We start from the raw sequence: 18,480 nt of genomic DNA on the forward strand, positions 1-18,480 counted from the left end.
TTTATGGCAAACGGTAATAGTATGAGGTGATTTAAGAGCGTTTTTGCGCTGCAATTAAAGTAATGAATTTAGATTTTCATAGTTACACAATAGACGACCTTGATATAGCAGAGGCGTTGATGCCTCTCTGTCATCTTCGCCAGATGTTTTCCTTTTTTTTTTTTTTTTTTTTTTGAGATTTTGACTTCTGTTTTTGTATTTTCGGCGTCTGCCTTCTTTCATTTTTTAAGCGCCAAAATAATATACAATGAGGGACGATTAGTACTCAAAGAACACTTTAATCCTTGAAAACAAAAGAAAAAAAGTCAAACGTTGCAGGAAGGTAAAATTTTCTTCCTCCAACGATAGAATACTTGCTTATACAATCGTTTAAAGTTTTACAAAACTTTGGATCAGAAAAAAGAAAAAAATATGGCTACTCCCCATCTAAATTACAGATACAACTCCAGAAACTCTAACAAAAATATCAATTCCAGCGGAAATGCCACAGAAGTTGACCGTTTCATTCCAAAATCAGTTTCAAGAAATGCTTATAAGTCTATTCCTATGTTGAATGGGTTTGATATAAGCTATTCAGAACTTTGTGAGAAATCTCCTTCGCCTGAGCGGCTATCATCCCCCGAATTCTTTAACGAACTGCGAAACACCGGGAACTACGAATCAATCAGTGCAACAAATGAATTTTCCATGTCAAGTGTATCCAGCTCTTCTGAAAGTCAGGTTACCAGAAATGGAAGCGCAAGAGCTTCAAAAAGAGATTATTCAAAATTAACTAAAGAGCAAAAGGACCATAGAAAAAACATCGCTCATTCCCTTGGTTTTCAATTGCCTGACCGTGTCTTTACATTTGAGACTACAAACGCTGAAATTAAGGAAAAGAATCAAGCCATCAAAAATAGCTTAGCGCCAGGAAGTTGCGCCAGAATACAAACAACCTTTGACTTTAGTACACTCTCGCCCGATGTCGCTCGTTACTATATTGCTAATTCTAACGCAAGATCAGCTTCCCCACAAAGACAAGTGCAAAGACCTGTTAAACGAGTAAAGTCACATATTCCGTACCGTGTATTGGATGCACCTTGCTTGAGAAATGATTTTTATTCGAATTTAATTTCCTGGTCAAGAACTACGAACAACGTTCTGGTGGGACTGGGTTGCTCTGTCTACATCTGGTCAGAGAAGGAAGGAGCGGTATCTATATTGGACCACCAATATTTAAGTGAAAAGAGGGATCTAGTGACGTGTGTTTCATTCTGTCCTTATAATACATATTTCATTGTTGGTACAAAATTTGGCCGTATTCTTCTTTATGATCAAAAAGAATTTTTCCATTCCAGCAAGACAAACGAAAAGGAACCAGTATTTGTTTTCCAAACCGAATCCTTTAAAGGGATATGTTGCCTAGAATGGTTTAAACCAGGTGAAATTTGCAAATTTTATATTGGAGAGGAAAATGGCAACGTAAGCCTCTTTGAAATAAAGAGTTTACATTTCCCCATGAAAAAATGGAATAAAAGACAAAAATACGAAGAAGAAAATTTAATAGGATTGAAACTTCATTCCACATACCAAGCTCAGGCACAACAAGTCTGTGGTACGTTATTAAGAACTTATGCCTTCACATACCCCTTTTTTTATATCGTGCGTACTTTTCCGTTTTGAAGATACTAACAATAACATTACTAAAGGTATTTCGCTGAATGAACACTCAAATCTGCTCGCAGTTGGTGGAAACGATAATTCTTGCAGTTTATGGGATATTTCCGACTTGGATAGACCTGTGAAAAAGTTTGTTCTTCCTCATAAAGCGGCCGTGAAGGCCATTGCGTTCTGTCCTTGGTCGAAGTCTTTGTTAGCTACGGGTGGTGGAAGTAAAGACAGATGTATCAAGTTTTGGCATACATCAACGGGCACATTGTTGGATGAGATTTACACCTCAGGACAGGTAACCTCTTTGATATGGTCGTTAAGACATAAACAGATTGTTGCCACTTTTGGATTCGGTGATACTAGGAATCCTGTATTGATAACACTATATTCATATCCAAAATTATCAAAGCTACTTGAAGTTAGATCACCGAACCCTTTACGTGTACTGAGTGCCGTAATCTCCCCAAGTTCCATGGCAATTTGCGTTGCCACTAACGATGAAACAATTAGATTTTATGAATTATGGAATGACAAAGAAGAAATAATCAATGAGATCCAAGAAAGTGGGATATATGGATCTAATATTATAGAGTATATGGAGGGGATCGAAACAACACATAACAAAAGAATAAGATAATATAAAAATAAAATATTCATTGCACACACGAACCAAATACTACTAACAGCAAAATAACAGCAAGAATATATAACTATATATATGTATACATAAAAAATAACAAAAGAAAAAAGGAAGCCATATGTTTTTGGTTGTCATGACGTGGCGCAATAAATAAAGTCTAATTCAAACTTCGATACTACATCTTATTTGTTGGCTGATTTGTGACGTTTTTTATTTCGATCGGCTTGGAACAGCGAAGGGTCCTGGAAAATTAAGATAATAAAACGAAATGAAATCCAGCAACGTTAGACGATGTTCAAAACAAATAGAAGAACAAACAAGAAACCAGAATACGAAGAACTGCTTAAGTGGTCTATATCCCAGATACGCACGAATCCGGTGACATCGAACTAATAATGGATGCAAAGGAAAATAATGATAACGACAACAATGATATATTGGAAGAAGAGCCAGCGATTCAATTGATTGCTCCAGGTATAGCCAGGAACTTAACACAAGAGGTCATTACTGGTATCTTTTGTAATGTGGTAATATATCCCCTACTTTTGATATATTTCGTTTTAACTTTCCGTTACGTGACTACAAAGATTGTGCCTTATGAATTTATAGATGAAAAGTTTCACGTTGGTCAGACTTTGACCTATTTAAAAGGTAAATGGACTCAATGGGACCCTAAGATAACCACCCCTCCTGGAGTCTATATTTTGGGCTTGATTAATTATTACTGTATAAAGCCCATTTTCAAGTCGTGGAGCACACTAACCATATTAAGATTAGTTAACTTACTTGGTGGGGTTATAATTTTCCCCATTGTAGTACTCAGGCCAATATTTCTTTTCAATGCGTTAGGCTTTTGGCCCGTTTCATTAATGAGCTTCCCATTGATGACAACATATTATTACTTATTTTACACTGATGTGTGGTCTACAATTCTGATATTACAATCACTCAGCTGTGTGTTAACGTTGCCATTTGGCCCCGTGAAGAGTGTATGGTTAAGTGCTTTTTTTGCTGGCGTAAGCTGCCTCTTCAGACAAACGAATATCATTTGGACGGGATTTATAATGGTTCTTGCTGTTGAACGCCCTGCCATTTTACAAAAGCAATTCAACACGCATACATTCAATAACTATTTGAAATTATTCATCCACGCAATTGACGATTTTTCCCACCTTGTCCTGCCCTATATGATAAATTTTGTTTTGTTCTTCATTTATTTGATTTGGAACAGGTCCATAACATTAGGTGATAAGTCTAGCCACTCAGCTGGTTTGCATATAGTACAAATATTTTATTGTTTCACATTTATCACTGTTTTCAGTTTACCCATATGGATATCTCGTAATTTTTTGAAGTTGTACAAAATAAGAATAAAACGGAAGCCAGTACAAACTTTTTTTGAATTTATTGGCATTATGCTAATTATTAGATACTTTACAAAAGTTCATCCATTTTTATTAGCAGATAATAGACACTACACGTTCTATCTTTTCAGACGATTGATCGGCAATAAAAGTAGACTAATCAAATACTTTTTCATAGCACCAATCTATCATTTCTCCACTTTTGCATATCTCGAAGTGATGAGACCCAACCAGCTCACTTTTCATCCCATCACTCCACTTCCCATCAAAGAACCTGTACATTTACCTATACAACTGACTCATGTATCATGGACGGCCTTAATAATATGCACCACGGTCACTATCGTTCCATCACCCTTATTCGAACCTCGCTATTATATATTGCCCTATTTCTTTTGGAGAATATTTATTACCTGCAGCTGCGAACCTTTGATAAAGGATTTAAAACCTGCTAAGGAAGGCGAAAACCCAATAACTATAAGCAGTACGAAAAGGCTGTTCATGGAATTTTTATGGTTTATGCTCTTCAACGTCGTGACTTTAGTTATCTTTTCAAGGATCTCATTTCCTTGGACTACCGAGCCTTATTTACAAAGAATAATATGGTGAAGAGAAACAGATTATATAAATGTTTACTACTGGTATTTATTTTCTCTACTTTCTTTTCGTCTTTCGGTGGCCAACCGTTTTGTATATAGTAATATTTTTTCATAGTTATCTCGAAACCTTTGAATCACCCAAAGGAAAACGATAACAAACTTTCTCCTCTTTTATGAATACTCTTATAGACATAATGCATTGATTTCTACTTACGTCTATGGTTAGTGAACGTAAGGGAATTGTGCTATATATATGATATTATTGTATACATTTCTTAAGGTTGAGACCTACCTATAACAGTTGAGTGGAAATAAATATTGTCTAATTTTTCTTTTATTTTTTGATTATTGAATGTTAATTGTAATGTTTCATAAAGCTATATTTTCAAATTCTTCTCTCGCTTCATCCACCTTAGCATCAGCACTACTTGTTTTATTTTCCCTTTTTTCGTTTACTTCTTCTGTTTGGTTATTTATGTCATCGTTTTTTTTCGTTGAATCCGTAGCATGTTCACTTTCGACATGTTCTCTTTCTTCTACCTTCGGTTTCTTTTCTTCTTCTTTGTTCTCGTTCTCTGGTTCAATGTCCTCGTTATCAGTTCTGATTTCGTGCTCTGGTTGTTCAAAGCTCTCTGTATTTATAGCTTTAGCCTCCGCTTCGCTAGATTCATTTCCGACAACCTTCACAGATTCGTGATCTTGAACAGATTCTGCGTCAACACTACCACTATCGTCCCCCTTTATGGATTCTGGGTTGAGGATAGAGGGCTCCTCGTTTGTTGGAGTTACTACTGCTTTTTTTTGGGAGGCAGGTACATATTTCTGCTCTTGCAGAGATGATTCAGGTTGAGATTTTTGCTGTTGCGATTTCAAGCTTTCTTGATACTTAATCCACGTTCTTCTTTTTAAAACTTCGAAATAATCCTGTATAGGACCATTAGATTTTTTGTCTCTGAAGACCAATTCACCATCACCGCTAAAGTAGTCGTCATTGTCATCTACCAAGTACCAATTACCAGCTTCCAAGTCATTGGCAAACGATAATAGGAATTCACCCCAGTTGTCAGCAACAACGAATTTCGTATCGAAGTCTCTACCGAATGTTATAATTTGAGCATACTTACCATTTGGACCAGGTGCCAAGTCTACACCAATATGGTTACCGGCATTATCCGTCACTAAGGGAATCCAAGCAGAATGTGCATATACCGGCTGTACAGCACTTGGAGGAATAGATTTTTGATCTGGGATATTTGGCAACTTGAACTTGTTACCATTTAATCTTTCCATAGATGAAGAAGAGCCAGTGGATCTGACATGCGATAAACCTTGTTGAGTTCTTTTGTTAAGGTTCTTTGCAACGTTTCTCCAGGCCTGGGTCATGGCCACAACCTGATCTAATGTCATAAGTTGGAAACCATAGAACAAGCCCGAAGTACCGGTCATCGATTCTAAATCCTCTTGCCCATCGTGAATTTTAAAAGAGGCCTTTACTGGGTTAGGAAAGCTAACTTCCAAGTCTTCCTCTGCATGAGTGATATCGTTTTGGGTGCAAGGGTCACTCAAAGTTGCGTTTAGATCTGGATTATGTTCAGTTGTCCAAAAATCGATGTGTCTCCAAGCTAGGAGTGTTTCAGAGACACCATCATTTGAATCCATGGAGGTAAATTCGTCAATGTTTATGTCTTCATTAGATGGTGCGCCGGTTTGAAATCCCATGCTCATTTCCTCGTCCACACTATTCAGATGCATTTGAGAGGGATTAACCTGTCCGTTGTTACTGTTTAAACGTTTACCCATATTAAAGGTAGGCGTTTCATCGGGGTTATACTCAGCATAATGGTCGTCAGTACTGAGAGAGTATACCCATTCTTTTACTTTTCTTTTAAATAGATCCATTTTATAATTAAGATTCTGCCGAGTTACTCCCTATTTAACGTATCTGCGTTTGTTTTCTTGTATTCTGTTTGCGTTTTGATAATAGCTAGGCCCTTGTATATTTTCAATTTTTCGATAATCTTAGTCGAACACGAAAAAAGTAATTAGCGGATTTAATTTTGTACCTTTATTTTCGACAGGCTTGGTTCTTAAATGGCGTCTTTGTAGGTATTTCTGTATCGAGTGAAGCAGAAATTTCCAAGAATTGGCTTGCGTTTAAAAATTGATTAGGAGCGCAAATGATGGATTGATATGTGATTACTCTAGGAAGAAAACACGACCTTTTTAGTTGCGGTGCAAAAACATTCCTTTGATCTCGAACTAGGAAAACTGGCATAGAAAAAGAAAAAAAACAATCTGCGAATTGTGCATTTCTTTTTTTCGCCTTTTTTTATTTTTTTTTTTTATTTTTTTTTTCAGAACCTGCTATAGGGCTTGAGGAGATGCTACTAAACTGAGCTGATGACCTACATCACCTTCATTAGGGTTTAGTGCCTTTATTTTTATGATTTATGACAGTGAAAAGTAACAAGGATCTGAGGGGGTTTCCAGATACGGGAAAAGGTAAACAGTAGCATTTTCCTAAAAGGAAAGTAATTAACTCTGCATGCACAAACAGTGGTGCAATGCATGTTACGCCCTGCATGTAGATGGTTCAGTGCGTAGTGTACATCTTTTGCGATGATCCTATGTAGATTTGGAGCCTATCTATGTTGTGCTAACCCTCCTGTTTTATTGTAAAGGGCCTCAGTTACTTCAGTTAGTGAATTAAAATGTCTTAGAAGTGAGTGCTAGCGTATTAAATATATATAGTTTCTTTCTCTCTTGAACAGATATCGAAAAAGATATCGAGAAAAGCTTTTAGTGAGAGTTCCTGATAGACATTAAGTTCTTTTTCTTCCTTCGCTTATCTGTAATTGTTTTTTTTTGTTCGAAAAGCTAAAACAAAAGCTGCTGCACCATTGTACTAAAAAAGAAATTAACAGATTTGCAAATGACATACGGCGGATCAGTGTCTCAAGATGAAGTCACAAAGTTGGCTAGAGAAATCCAAACTACGTCAATGTCTTGCACCAAGAAAGATGAGGTAGTAGACCCTTCGGATCAACGTTTGAAAAAGAATCTTAAAGATGCTCGTAACACAGAAACTTGTGTGAAGCATTCCCTTCATCGACGGATATTCAAGAACTCGTATCGGAAAAGAAAAGCAGTCGATGAACAAAGGAAAACCTTGAACATGCAACTTAGGCAAAAATTTGCCTCGCCGTCAGACAGTTTGCTTTCACCGTGCTCCAGAAAACTGAATGACCACAAGTCAAAACTTTTTGCCGCCAAATCGCAACCAAAAAGATTGGACTTTGTACAGAGCAAACAAAACATACTACACAAGTCGAATACAGATATCTAATCTAGCATTGTATGCAGATGATGATCATGAATTGGCCTATTTGCTAAATGTGTTACATATTATGTTATATATGCTTTTCAACAATACAAGATAATACGGAGTGATACTCCTTATCGTTATCCTTGAAAAAGACATACAGATATTTATTTAAGTATCGTTTTCTTTCCCTTTATTTCTTATTCACAGGTAAATGGCATCTTAATATTATTACTCAATTCTTAAAAATAATATCTAGCCTTTTTTATTTATTTGCCTCTCCCATCAATTCTTGCATCCACTACAGTATTTAGCAACAATGCTTCGTTATCCAAGATGACTCTATTTGGAGAGCTGGCCAAGATCTTCGCAATGTCCCTGGCTGTATCTAGTCTTTTCAATTCCACATAGTCTCTCGATTTTTTGATGGCTTCACCAATCAGCTCGGCAGATTTGGCTTCACCTTGTGCCCTCACCACCATACCTTGTTTTTCTTGCCTGGCTTTATCAACCACAAATGCGGCTCTTTGGGCATCTTGCTGAGCAATTTGCTTGGCTTCTACAGCGTTGGTGAACTCCGGCGAAAAAGTCATGTATGTAATAGAAACATCATCCAGCAAGATATTGAATTTGCTTGCACGACGAACCAAATTTTCACGAATCAACCTAGAGACCTTTTCTCTTTGAGTGATTAGTTGTGACGCATTAAACTGGGCCACCACAGCCTTTAGCACTTCATTAACAATGGAAGGCAAAACTCTTTCATCGTAATCCTGGCCCAAAGTTCTATATATAGTGGGCAATTGCACAACATCCGGTCTAGAAAGCACCCTACAGGTAATATTCACCATTTGTAAGTCTTTGGTACCTGTTAAGGAAGCAACGTTACGAGGCTTTGCTCTCACATCATAAATAATTGGCGTGTCAAGCCAAGGGAATATGAAATGAGTACCCTCATTGAATATCCTTGAGGAAACACCATGTATTCTGGAATAAACAATGGCCCTATGACCACCATCTACATTGAATAATGCATTATTAATGAACAACGCGCCACCTCCAAGCAAAAGCAAGCCCCCAAGGCCTGCAAATGCCCCCTTTGGTGAAGGCACTTGGCCTCTTCCTCCAGGTTGTTGTACCTTGGACAATTGTTTTTGAAAGGCCTTTGCGTATCGTTGGAACTCTCCGGGTGATCTATTCATCAGCACTGAATAATACTTTTTCCTAGCGACTGCTTACTGTTGTTCTGTTGGTCACTAAAAACAACCTCCTCTGCAAGCCTCTTCTGATACACTTCACGGTCTATCACCTGCCCTTTTTTGCCATAACTTCCCTTTGGTGCCGAAAAATTGGGATACAGCAAGTTTGCCACTTGATGTCGTTTATAGTGATTATTCAACTCAATTACGTCCAAGTTATAACAATACAGATTCAACATATACGGCCGTATCGTGGTTACCTTAAAGCAGTAGACAATGTGGAAATAATTTTAACAAGGATACTCAAACCGCATGCACTGCTTGGTTTAATCACCTATAAATTCTACAAGCAGTAAAGATCCTTGCTTACCCGGCTGTCAAGTATGATCAAAAGGTCCTTCATTAAGGGTTCTTCTAATGAACGATCAGTTTGAGCTTAAAGATAAAGACTATATAGACGCACGGCTTTAAAATTATATAAACATGTCTGATTATCCTTTGCATCAAGCGTGCATGGAAAATGAATTTTTCAAGGTGCAAGAGCTACTCCACTCCAAACCTCCCTTGTTGCTACAGAAGGACCAAGATGGCAGAATCCCTTTACATTGGTCAGTTTCCTTCCAAGCACATGAAATTACCAGTTTTTTGCTATCTAAAATGGAAAATGTTAATTTGGATGATTATCCAGATGATTCCGGATGGACACCTTTTCATATTGCTTGTTCAGTGGGGAATTTGGACGTGGTAAAGTCTCTTTATGATAGGCCCCTCAAGCCTGATCTGAATAAGATCACTAATCAAGGAGTTACATGCTTGCACTTGGCGGTTGGTAAAAAATGGTTTGAAGTGTCGCAATTTTTAATTGATAATGGTGCGTCCGTAAGAATTAAAGATAAATTTAATCAAATTCCACTACACAGAGCTGCGTCAGTAGGTTCTTTGAAATTAATTGAATTGTTATGCGGTTTGGGCAAAAGCCCAGTGAATTGGCAGGATAAGCAAGGTTGGACCCCATTATTTCACGCTTTGGCTGAAGGGCACGCAGATGCCGCCGTATTGTTAGTAGAAAAGTATAATGCAGAATACGATCTCGTAGATAATAAAGGCGCTAAGGCTGAAGATGTTGCCCTTAATGAACAAGTTAAAAAGTTTTTCCTAAATAATGTATAAGATTTCAAAACTACATATTAGAGAACTTCACATATCAATATTATTCTCAAAAAGTAACTCACAAGCGTAGTAGAGCCCACTGTAACCTCCATCAGTTGGCATTTGCTCATTTTCGCCGACCGAGGCAATCAATAATAGTCCGTTTTGTTTGATGATCCTGGCCAATGACGGGCATATCTTCAATACTTCATATGGCAGCGTCACACCTAACAAATTATTGTTCATGGCAAATTGAACCATTGTATGTATATTTATTGGTTCTGTGTTTAAATACGACATCTTTTGTGGATTCACAGCTAGTTCTTTCAAACAATTAGGAGTATCACTTATAAATCTTCCGGTAGTTGAATCCCTGAGTAGGTTTTTCATTTGCAACAAAACTGGAAAATTGGGCTGTTTCCAGTTGAGGATCGAACAAGCTTCCCAATTGCATGAGCTGAAAACTATTTGACGCATACTGCCACTCCCGTTGTGGCGCAAAAATCGTTCATGCTCGAAAATGATTAGTAATAGTTTATCAATGAACTGATTGATATTTATAAATGGCGATATTTTGATGGGAATTGTATCAACTTCTCTATCTGTTGGAAAATAGACGCGAATTACCAGCTGCACTGACCCAGGAATAACTTCTAATAAGCTTCTTAAAGGAACTACCCTCGAAGATAAGTATTGTTTCAATGTTACTTCATCGAAGCTTCCATCAATTTTACCAAAATCATAGTCCACTACTTTTTCTAACTGTGCTTTCGTTAGATCATTTAACGGAATCTTCGTGCCCTTGAATTCAATGTACGGTTTTGGCGCAGCCACTATTGTTTCATCATTCAGAGTACAGACTAATACGCTGATAAAACTTCCATTCAAAGACGACGAAGTTACAAAGTTGCCGTCTTTGCTAGAGGTCATTAAATCACTTCCTGTAGATTTCCAGTATGGCTCATACTTTATGATTTTCAGTGGGTTTCCTGGATACGGAAAAATAATCTGATAATCCAAAGTGAGAGAACCAATATTGTTTAATCTTGTATCGAATAAGGGCAAATTCATGGTTGTGATACTATTTATTGCCGCTTTCTTGAAAAGGAATGGCATTGCTGTTGTCTTGGCAATTATCCTTGTGCCAAATGAAGGAAATATCTCGAAATCCATTGAAAAATCGTCGATGGAATCTACTTGGAAAATTATCTCACCATCATCATGGTCTTCACTAATCTCATCATCATCTTCTTCATCATTCGTTTCGCTGATATCTTTACAAAAGTTATTGATTTCGCCAGACCTAACAGGTAAAATAACATTACGCGGTATTATTTCAGGTAAGTTAGAAGATAAAGTAATTCTGCCTGGTGATGATGACATAATGATGCCGTTATCCTGAGTTAGTTTGATAGACTCGAGGCCTGGCCTTAATTTTAATTTAATGAAAATTTTTCTCTCCAAAAAATTGTGACCATATTTTCTAAGTGGAATAATTGGTGGTGGTAAAGCAAAATCAGGAATGCTATCTTGAATGTCTGAATCAAATTTGTCATCATTTGGGGTTAGATCTATTGTATTAAGACGTTGTGTACTAGACTGTGAGTTTGCTTCATTTAGAGATACAGATGACAAGCTTATCGGTCTTTGTAAAAGTGCATTCAAAACATTAACGTGACTTTCCCATAAGGCGTAAAAGAGTGGGGAATGCCCGTTGTCATCTTCAATGTCTAGACGAGCGTTATGCTTCAATAATTCACTAATAACTTCAGAATGACCTGAGCGAACAGCGTAGAAAATGGGTGTCCATTTGTTGAATCCATCAATCTCATTGGGATCTGCCCCATAACGTATCAATAATTGAATCAATTGTGGATCGCCGCCAATCTTGGCCACTATATGAAGAGTGCATAACCCTGTTGAGTTCTTTTTGAAAAGCGGCTGACATAAATGCTGTGAGCTTTCGTTTTTGGCATTATCAGCATTTTGCTTACTCCGAATTTCTAAAAGTAACTTGGCAGCATCATGATTATTATATTTGCAAGCGACATTTAATGGATCGAATTGGACTTTAGTAGAGCTAATTACATTCTTACTATAATCCAAAACTGGCTTTTCAATGGGCGATGCGTTTGCGCCACCAATGGTTAGTAAATCCCTAACAACATCTATATGGTTGTTCGTGATTGCCAAAACCAAGGGTGTCTTAGAATCACTATCAATAGGATCAACGTCCTCTAAAAGATTAGTGATCAGCAACGAATGAACAAATTCCAGTTTTCCTAGCTCTGCAGCATAATGTAGCGGCACCCTGGCATGTATATCTCGAGCATTTAGTAACTTCTGTACTGTTTCTTTAGATAATTTTGATGTTGTTAAGGCTTCATCAAGAATGAATAAGCGTGATTTTTCTGGACAACTTGCAGCTTCATGAAATACGTTTTTTCGTGAAAACACTTGATCATCTTCATCACAATATGACAGATCAATATGATCTTGATTGCTTTTGTAAAAAATATGCAGAGAATTATCGTCTAAAGGACTAGCCACCAGCAATAAAAATAGCGTCGTTAGGCATTCTTTCAATAAAGAGAACACATTTTTATGAAAAGATTCTGAAGAATTTTGTAGTAGGTATGTAAATATCTTGGTTTCTGTAAAATTCCTTAATAATGCATGTTTTCTCTGAATATCTTTCACCGTTGCTATATTCAAAATCTCCTTGTACCAGTTTTCAATTTCCATCTCCACATCCAAAGAAGAGGAGGATACTTGGAAAAGTTGTTCAAGTTGGTTTTCGGAATTCCTTACCGTTGCCAATTCATAATTCTTGCGCAAGGTGTTATTGTTATTATTATTATTATTATTATTGTTGTTGTTGTTGTTGTTGTTGTTGTTGTTGTTGTTGTTGTTGTTGTTGTTGTTGTTGTTGTTATCATTATTATTATTATTATTATTATTATTATTATTATTATTATTGTTACTGCTATTACTATCGTCCTCTTCATTAGTAAACGTACTGGATTGTAGGTCTGCCCTTCTGTTGTTGTTATCAATATCATTCAACTCTAAAAGAATATGCAAAGTTTCATCATTTAGTTTTAGTGGCCCATCTCTTGTGAAAATTGGTTGAATGGAAACAACAGTAGCAAGATAAAAATCTTTGTCATGAGATTGAGATCTCTTGTCCCATTTTTTTAGAGCTTTTGAAAATCCGGTCTTATTTAACTCAACATATTGCTCCAAATTTCTAAGATCTTTTTGAAACTTTTTGAAAGCCGCATATAAGTTTTTGAATGAGGTAGCTTGGTTTGAATTCAGTTTACCATTTGATTTATAATCTTTATATTTTGAATGTAAAATATTAAATTTTATCCTTAAATCGGACTCTCTTGCCAAATAATATCCATTGACTTTTTCCAGTTCCCTTTCTAGTTTAAAAAAAAAGGCAGCTTTGTTTTCTTGCAGTCTCTGATGTATAATTTTTTCGTCAATGTCATCTAACGTCAAATGTAAATCTAAATCTGAACTAGCCTTTAAAGTAGGAATAGCCAATTGTTTAATAAGTTTCTTTAAAGCCTTATAATCAATAAAATGGCTGTTGTACTCCGCCAATTCTAACTGTCTGGCTTCCAAATACTTGCCGAATTTCATTGTACGCCTATCTGTCTATGTTTCTCCCAGGGATTATTCTTTTAAAAAGCTCTACCACTGTACGACCGAAAATATACTGTTATGAAGATTTTTTGAGTAGTATGCCTTGACAAAAGCTTAACTAGTGCAACTGGTGTTGCTTAAAAAAATGAAAACCAAATTTTTGCACTCTGTACTTGTACGTTGCACAAAGAAGATTATGTAACAAACTTGAAGGGACTCTTAATAACCTACTATAACCTGTACAGGAGCGTTAATAACATCTAGTGGTGGTCTTCATACCAGTCTCGAGCCATCGCCAAATAGCTGATAAATTTGATTAATATCTGCCCTTATTCGCACGTGCCATAACACCTGTACACCTCACATAAAAGACATTTTAAATCAAAGAGATTTATTGCTGCAGAGGAAACCGGAGGTGGTGAATTGAGTGATAAGGCACATCACATCGGTTTTTTTGCATTCTTGCATAGAAAGGATAGCCTACTGCAATGAGCGCGACTCAATCGCGTCCCAAAGATGTACATACAGAAAATATAACCAAATTGATCAAGTCTTTTGATAAGTGTATATTATCTGGTAAAAATGGTTATTTGACTCATTTATGCACATTAGTAGGAAATCTACATAATTTTACCCGAAGTAGATGTTTTTACAATACAACTTTTGGAGATGGTACGAACCAGAATAATATGGCACAGTACGTTCATTCACCTAAAACTACTTGGTGCTGCTACATAGGTAACATGCGCAATTTTTTTTTTTGGAATTGCATTTCTTGTAACTCTTATGCTCGTTTGATGACCACTCAATGACAAGATATCTTCGTTCAGATATTGTTTGCTTACAAATCAAAAAAGTTCATCTTTATTCCTTTCATTTTCGAGAAAGCCCGCGAGGTTTCTTCGCTGCAGTCAAGCATTTATTGCTGAAACGCCAAAATGCACACTTTGGACTTTAGGCGACTCATATTCGAGGGAGGTCATCGATCAATTTAAGATTACGATCTTCGTATACTTGCCAAGACATAGTCTAAGTAAAAAGATTGGACGACAAAAATAACGACCGACATCTTCGTTTATTGCTTCGCCTGTGCGGTGGAGCTGGAGCATTTTCCAGAAAACCAGCTCGGGAACACATCTTTGATGCCTACTCTGACAATGAACGAAATTAAACTGAAATTGATAGTCTACACGGCAAATTATTCTACCTCTGCTAAGTTGCATCTTCCGGCCGATATAATGTGTTCTCTTTATCCAATAATGTCAAATTTAAATAGTCGATTACTAATCGTCACTAAAATAGCGGACGCGCTTATGCATCTTCGACGGATTGTTTCCAGATCGTCCTCTAAGAAAGCAGTGCAGGGGCCCCCTGTAAAACCTTCTTTTACTGACACTCACACATATGGTATTGGTGCCACCTGAAGATGCGGATATTATCTATTCTTTGTACGGAGATCCAAGGATAATTATTGTTGAATTGTTGCCGTTAAAGTTTCTCTTCAGTGATCAATTACAGGACCACTGATGAAAAATATATATATATATATATGTAACAAATTGTAGACTAAGGTAAAGAGAGGTGGCTTATTTTTACAATGTTTCATTCTCTAGCATTTTTAGTAAACCACTCAAGGTCCTGTTAACAATGCTAGCCGAAAAAACCCGTGCCATAATCAAAGCTACTGTCCCTGTTTTGGAACAGCAAGGTACTGTCATAACGCGTACGTTCTACAAAAATATGCTTACTGAACACACTGAATTACTTAATATTTTTAATGGGACTAATCAAAAAGTTGGCGCCCAACCAAATGCCTTGGCCGTTACTGTTTTGGCAGCGGCTAAGAACATTGACGATTTGTCTGTACTTATGAATCATGTCAAACAAATTGGCCACAAGCATCGTGCTCTGCAAATTAAGCCCGAGCATTACCCAATAGTTGGGGAGTATCTACTTAAAGCCATTAAGGAAGTTTTAGGTGATGATGCAACTCCCGATATAATTAACGCATGGGGCGAGGCTTACCAAGCAATTGCTGACATCTTCATTACTGTTGAAAAAAAAATGTACGAAGAAGCTTTATGGCCAGGTTGGAAGCCATTTGAAGTTACTGCCAAAGAGTACGTTGCTTCAGATATTGTTGAATTTACCGTTAAACCAAAGTCGGATTCTGGTATTGAATTGGAAAGCTTGCCAATAACCCCAGGTCAATATATTACAGTAAACACTCACCCAATTAGGCAGGAAAACCAATACGACGCCTTAAGACACTACTCTCTTTGTTCCGCTTCAACTGACAGCGGCTTGAGATTTGCAGTAAAGATGGAAGCTGCCAGAGATAATTTTCCCGCAGGATTGGTCTCTGAATATTTACACAAGGATGCTAAAGTTGGTGATGAAATTAAGCTGAGTGCTCCAGCCGGTGATTTTGCAATAAATAAAGACTTAATAAGCCAAAACGAAATTCCCTTGTTATTATTATCGTCTGGGGTTGGTGTCACGCCACTTTTAGCAATGTTAGAAGAACAAGTCAAATACAACCGAAACAGACCAATTTATTGGATTCAATCTTCCTACGATGAAAAGACACAAGCGTTCAAGGAACATGTGGATGATCTATTAGCCAAATGTTCGAACGTCGAGAAAATAATTGTACATACTGATACCGAACCATTGATTGATGCCGCATTTTTGAAAGAAAGGTCGCCTGCTCATGCCGATGTCTACACTTGCGGCTCTTTAGCTTTTATGCAATCCATGATTGGTTTTCTAAAGGAACTGAAGTATCATGATGATATGATTCACTACGAGCCATTCGGTCCAAAGATGTCAACTGTCCAAGTTTAGGCAATAAGCCTCCTAAAATACAATTTATTCACCCATTTATTTGATGATAATTTGTATTTAATTTTCACGGTTTGAGAAATCATAGTACAAAATAAAACAAATTTTTACGAAATCTGGTAGAAATACACGATATCGCTGTTAATCTTTTGTTGGTATACTGTGTTAGAAATCCTTGCGAGATTTCTATGTGGAATATTCAGATAGTATGTAAAGGTTGTGTATGTATTTATAAGATTATTCTAATACAGGGCAGGTGCTAGAGTTTATTTCACGTTTATACCAGTCCAATCTTTGATTGAATCCCCTGTTTTTTCTACATCCTTGTTCAGCCACTTCCTGGCATCATAGTAGCATTGCACAGATGCGGTACTAAATCTTTTAATTTCTTTCCATACATGATCTTGTCTCTCGACAAAGCGTGGAAAGGTGTTCATTTCCAAATCATGGATGAGATACATGGTGTTTCTGAAGGTAGTTGGCATTGCATATGCAAAACAACACGATCCCAGTATAATGGGCATGGTTGCACGAAGAAGCCATGTTTTTCTTCTTGTCAAGACAGAACCTGTCATGAAAGCAACCAAAATAGACGAGAATCCCGGTATTAGGCGTTCGTTTGGATCGGTATGTAAACTAGCAATCGTCGATGTGAAGTTCTGTTCACGAGCATAATATCTGCCGACGACGTTATCTACTTTTCTTGTTACCTTGTCCCATTTAGTAGAAAACTGTTTTCTTCTTTCGTTGAAAAATCTCTTCAGGTAATCAGGATCACGTACCGATATACCGTCTACCAGCTCATTTTCTCCGATAAACCTCATAACCCTTTGCGAAAGAACACCTTGCTTAGCTTCCTTTTCATTAACATTGGCCTCTCTAGCCTCCGAGGAAACTACTATGGCGTTTTCTGGTGGAACAATCCTCTCTTCGACGGGGTCTAACTGACGATAAAAATCCTTTGTCATTGTGTTCGTGCTATGTTAAATTAGTTGGTTTTTCTCTGCTTATCTTCCAGCGCTATAATCGGTTATAAAGGCAACTTCTTTTCAACGCTACTATTATAGGGCAAGAGCTTATTCGTTTTCATTAGATAAAAAACAAAGCATTTAATGGTTACCCGCGCTTTGATAATAGATAGTAAAAAGGAACTTACTAGTACTCAATACTGAATCCTCCCATCAATCGTTTGAACATATTTGATGATTCCATGAACGGCAATGATAATAGCTATGTATTAGAAACCGTTATTACATCATAAAATAAATGTTGGTTTAATTAATGTATAAAAATGCTTATATATGTGTTGATTAATAACCTTATCAATGAAGGGGAAGAACTTTACGTAAAATTACAAATCTCCTTCCCCATTAGCCGTACTCTGGCTAAATGCGAAAACGAATACCAAAAAAAAAAAAAAATTAGCAGGGATTCTAAAAAGTTCACACCCCTTACATGATTGAAGAAAACATCAGATACGTCACTTCATCATCATCCATCATTTCTTGTAAACTCTTGCCCTTCGTCATAGCTTCCCTCTGCCCCATACCCGTTATAGACATCTTAGTTGTGTCTACACCGTTGATTCTGTCTAAGCTATGTGCAGGAACCGTATAGCCCCTTCTCATGTATGCGGTCGGTACCACAGCAGCACCAACCAGCCCTAACATGATATATCTAAACTTTGGGGTTCTTACGACTCGTTGTGCCTCTGAATATATTCCTGAATCCAACTTCATTCCAGTAAATTTTATTATTGTGTTTTATGCGCTAATTATATTTGTAATTTATGAAACCTATTAATTCTGGTCGTGCCATAAATACATCTTCGGGATATGCCGGGACAGTAAGAAAGAGATTCAGCAGTTCTTTTTATATGAAGAATCTCTCATATCGCGAAGGATTTTCAACAGTAATATTCAAACATCCCGTAGGTCGTCTCTCCATTCAATAACCAGCTATTACTCCATTTATTGGGAAGATGTAAGGCTTCTTATCCCTTGTAAAGGGTACCTTATTGATCTCCCTTTTCAGTGCGGCTGAGACAACCTACAGA

General features: G+C 37.0%; 10 protein-coding genes across 10 annotated transcripts; 5 read left to right on the plus strand and 5 right to left on the minus strand.

Annotated features, from left to right (window-relative positions):
- Nucleotides 1-411: 411 nt before the first annotated feature.
- On the plus strand, nucleotides 412-2,287 carry AMA1 (Ama1p; the record flags this gene model as incomplete). Its single annotated transcript, XM_033910668.1, has 2 exons — nucleotides 412-1,594; nucleotides 1,665-2,287. 2 exons carry the CDS (start codon nucleotides 412-414, stop codon nucleotides 2,285-2,287), a joined length of 1,806 nt encoding a protein of 601 aa, XP_033766559.1.
- A 398-nt stretch (nucleotides 2,288-2,685) lies between these two features.
- On the plus strand, nucleotides 2,686-4,263 carry DIE2 (dolichyl-P-Glc:Glc(2)Man(9)GlcNAc(2)-PP-dolichol alpha-1,2- glucosyltransferase; the record flags this gene model as incomplete). Its single annotated transcript, XM_033910669.1, has 1 exon — nucleotides 2,686-4,263. One exon carries the CDS (start codon nucleotides 2,686-2,688, stop codon nucleotides 4,261-4,263), a length of 1,578 nt encoding a protein of 525 aa, XP_033766560.1.
- Nucleotides 4,264-4,622: 359 nt separating this feature from the next.
- SMI1 (Smi1p) lies at nucleotides 4,623-6,152 on the minus strand (the record flags this gene model as incomplete). The annotated part of the gene is made up of 1 exon (XM_033910670.1): nucleotides 4,623-6,152. One exon carries the CDS (start codon nucleotides 6,150-6,152, stop codon nucleotides 4,623-4,625), a length of 1,530 nt encoding a protein of 509 aa, XP_033766561.1.
- A 1,033-nt stretch (nucleotides 6,153-7,185) lies between these two features.
- BNS1 (Bns1p) lies at nucleotides 7,186-7,599 on the plus strand (the record flags this gene model as incomplete). Its single annotated transcript, XM_033910671.1, has 1 exon — nucleotides 7,186-7,599. The coding sequence occupies one exon, from the start codon at nucleotides 7,186-7,188 to the stop codon at nucleotides 7,597-7,599; it is 414 nt and encodes a 137-aa protein (XP_033766562.1).
- A 245-nt stretch (nucleotides 7,600-7,844) lies between these two features.
- Nucleotides 7,845-8,777, minus strand: PHB2 (prohibitin subunit PHB2; the record flags this gene model as incomplete). The annotated part of the gene is made up of 1 exon (XM_033910672.1): nucleotides 7,845-8,777. The coding sequence occupies one exon, from the start codon at nucleotides 8,775-8,777 to the stop codon at nucleotides 7,845-7,847; it is 933 nt and encodes a 310-aa protein (XP_033766563.1).
- Nucleotides 8,778-9,257: 480 nt separating this feature from the next.
- Nucleotides 9,258-9,944, plus strand: NAS6 (Nas6p; the record flags this gene model as incomplete). Its single annotated transcript, XM_033910673.1, has 1 exon — nucleotides 9,258-9,944. The coding sequence occupies one exon, from the start codon at nucleotides 9,258-9,260 to the stop codon at nucleotides 9,942-9,944; it is 687 nt and encodes a 228-aa protein (XP_033766564.1).
- A 27-nt stretch (nucleotides 9,945-9,971) lies between these two features.
- PHO81 (Pho81p) lies at nucleotides 9,972-13,577 on the minus strand (the record flags this gene model as incomplete). Its single annotated transcript, XM_033910674.1, has 1 exon — nucleotides 9,972-13,577. The coding sequence occupies one exon, from the start codon at nucleotides 13,575-13,577 to the stop codon at nucleotides 9,972-9,974; it is 3,606 nt and encodes a 1,201-aa protein (XP_033766565.1).
- A 1,650-nt stretch (nucleotides 13,578-15,227) lies between these two features.
- YHB1 (flavohemoglobin) lies at nucleotides 15,228-16,427 on the plus strand (the record flags this gene model as incomplete). Its single annotated transcript, XM_033910675.1, has 1 exon — nucleotides 15,228-16,427. One exon carries the CDS (start codon nucleotides 15,228-15,230, stop codon nucleotides 16,425-16,427), a length of 1,200 nt encoding a protein of 399 aa, XP_033766566.1.
- A 263-nt stretch (nucleotides 16,428-16,690) lies between these two features.
- Nucleotides 16,691-17,392, minus strand: MIC26 (Mic26p; the record flags this gene model as incomplete). The annotated part of the gene is made up of 1 exon (XM_033910676.1): nucleotides 16,691-17,392. The coding sequence occupies one exon, from the start codon at nucleotides 17,390-17,392 to the stop codon at nucleotides 16,691-16,693; it is 702 nt and encodes a 233-aa protein (XP_033766567.1).
- Nucleotides 17,393-17,875: 483 nt separating this feature from the next.
- Nucleotides 17,876-18,163, minus strand: SPG1 (Spg1p; the record flags this gene model as incomplete). The annotated part of the gene is made up of 1 exon (XM_033910677.1): nucleotides 17,876-18,163. One exon carries the CDS (start codon nucleotides 18,161-18,163, stop codon nucleotides 17,876-17,878), a length of 288 nt encoding a protein of 95 aa, XP_033766568.1.
- Between the last annotated feature and the right edge of the window lie 317 nt (nucleotides 18,164-18,480).

The sequence above is a fragment of the Saccharomyces paradoxus genome, chromosome VII, assembly GCF_002079055.1.
Source record: "Saccharomyces paradoxus chromosome VII, complete sequence".
In the NCBI taxonomy this organism is placed as follows: Eukaryota; Fungi; Ascomycota; class Saccharomycetes; order Saccharomycetales; family Saccharomycetaceae; genus Saccharomyces; species Saccharomyces paradoxus.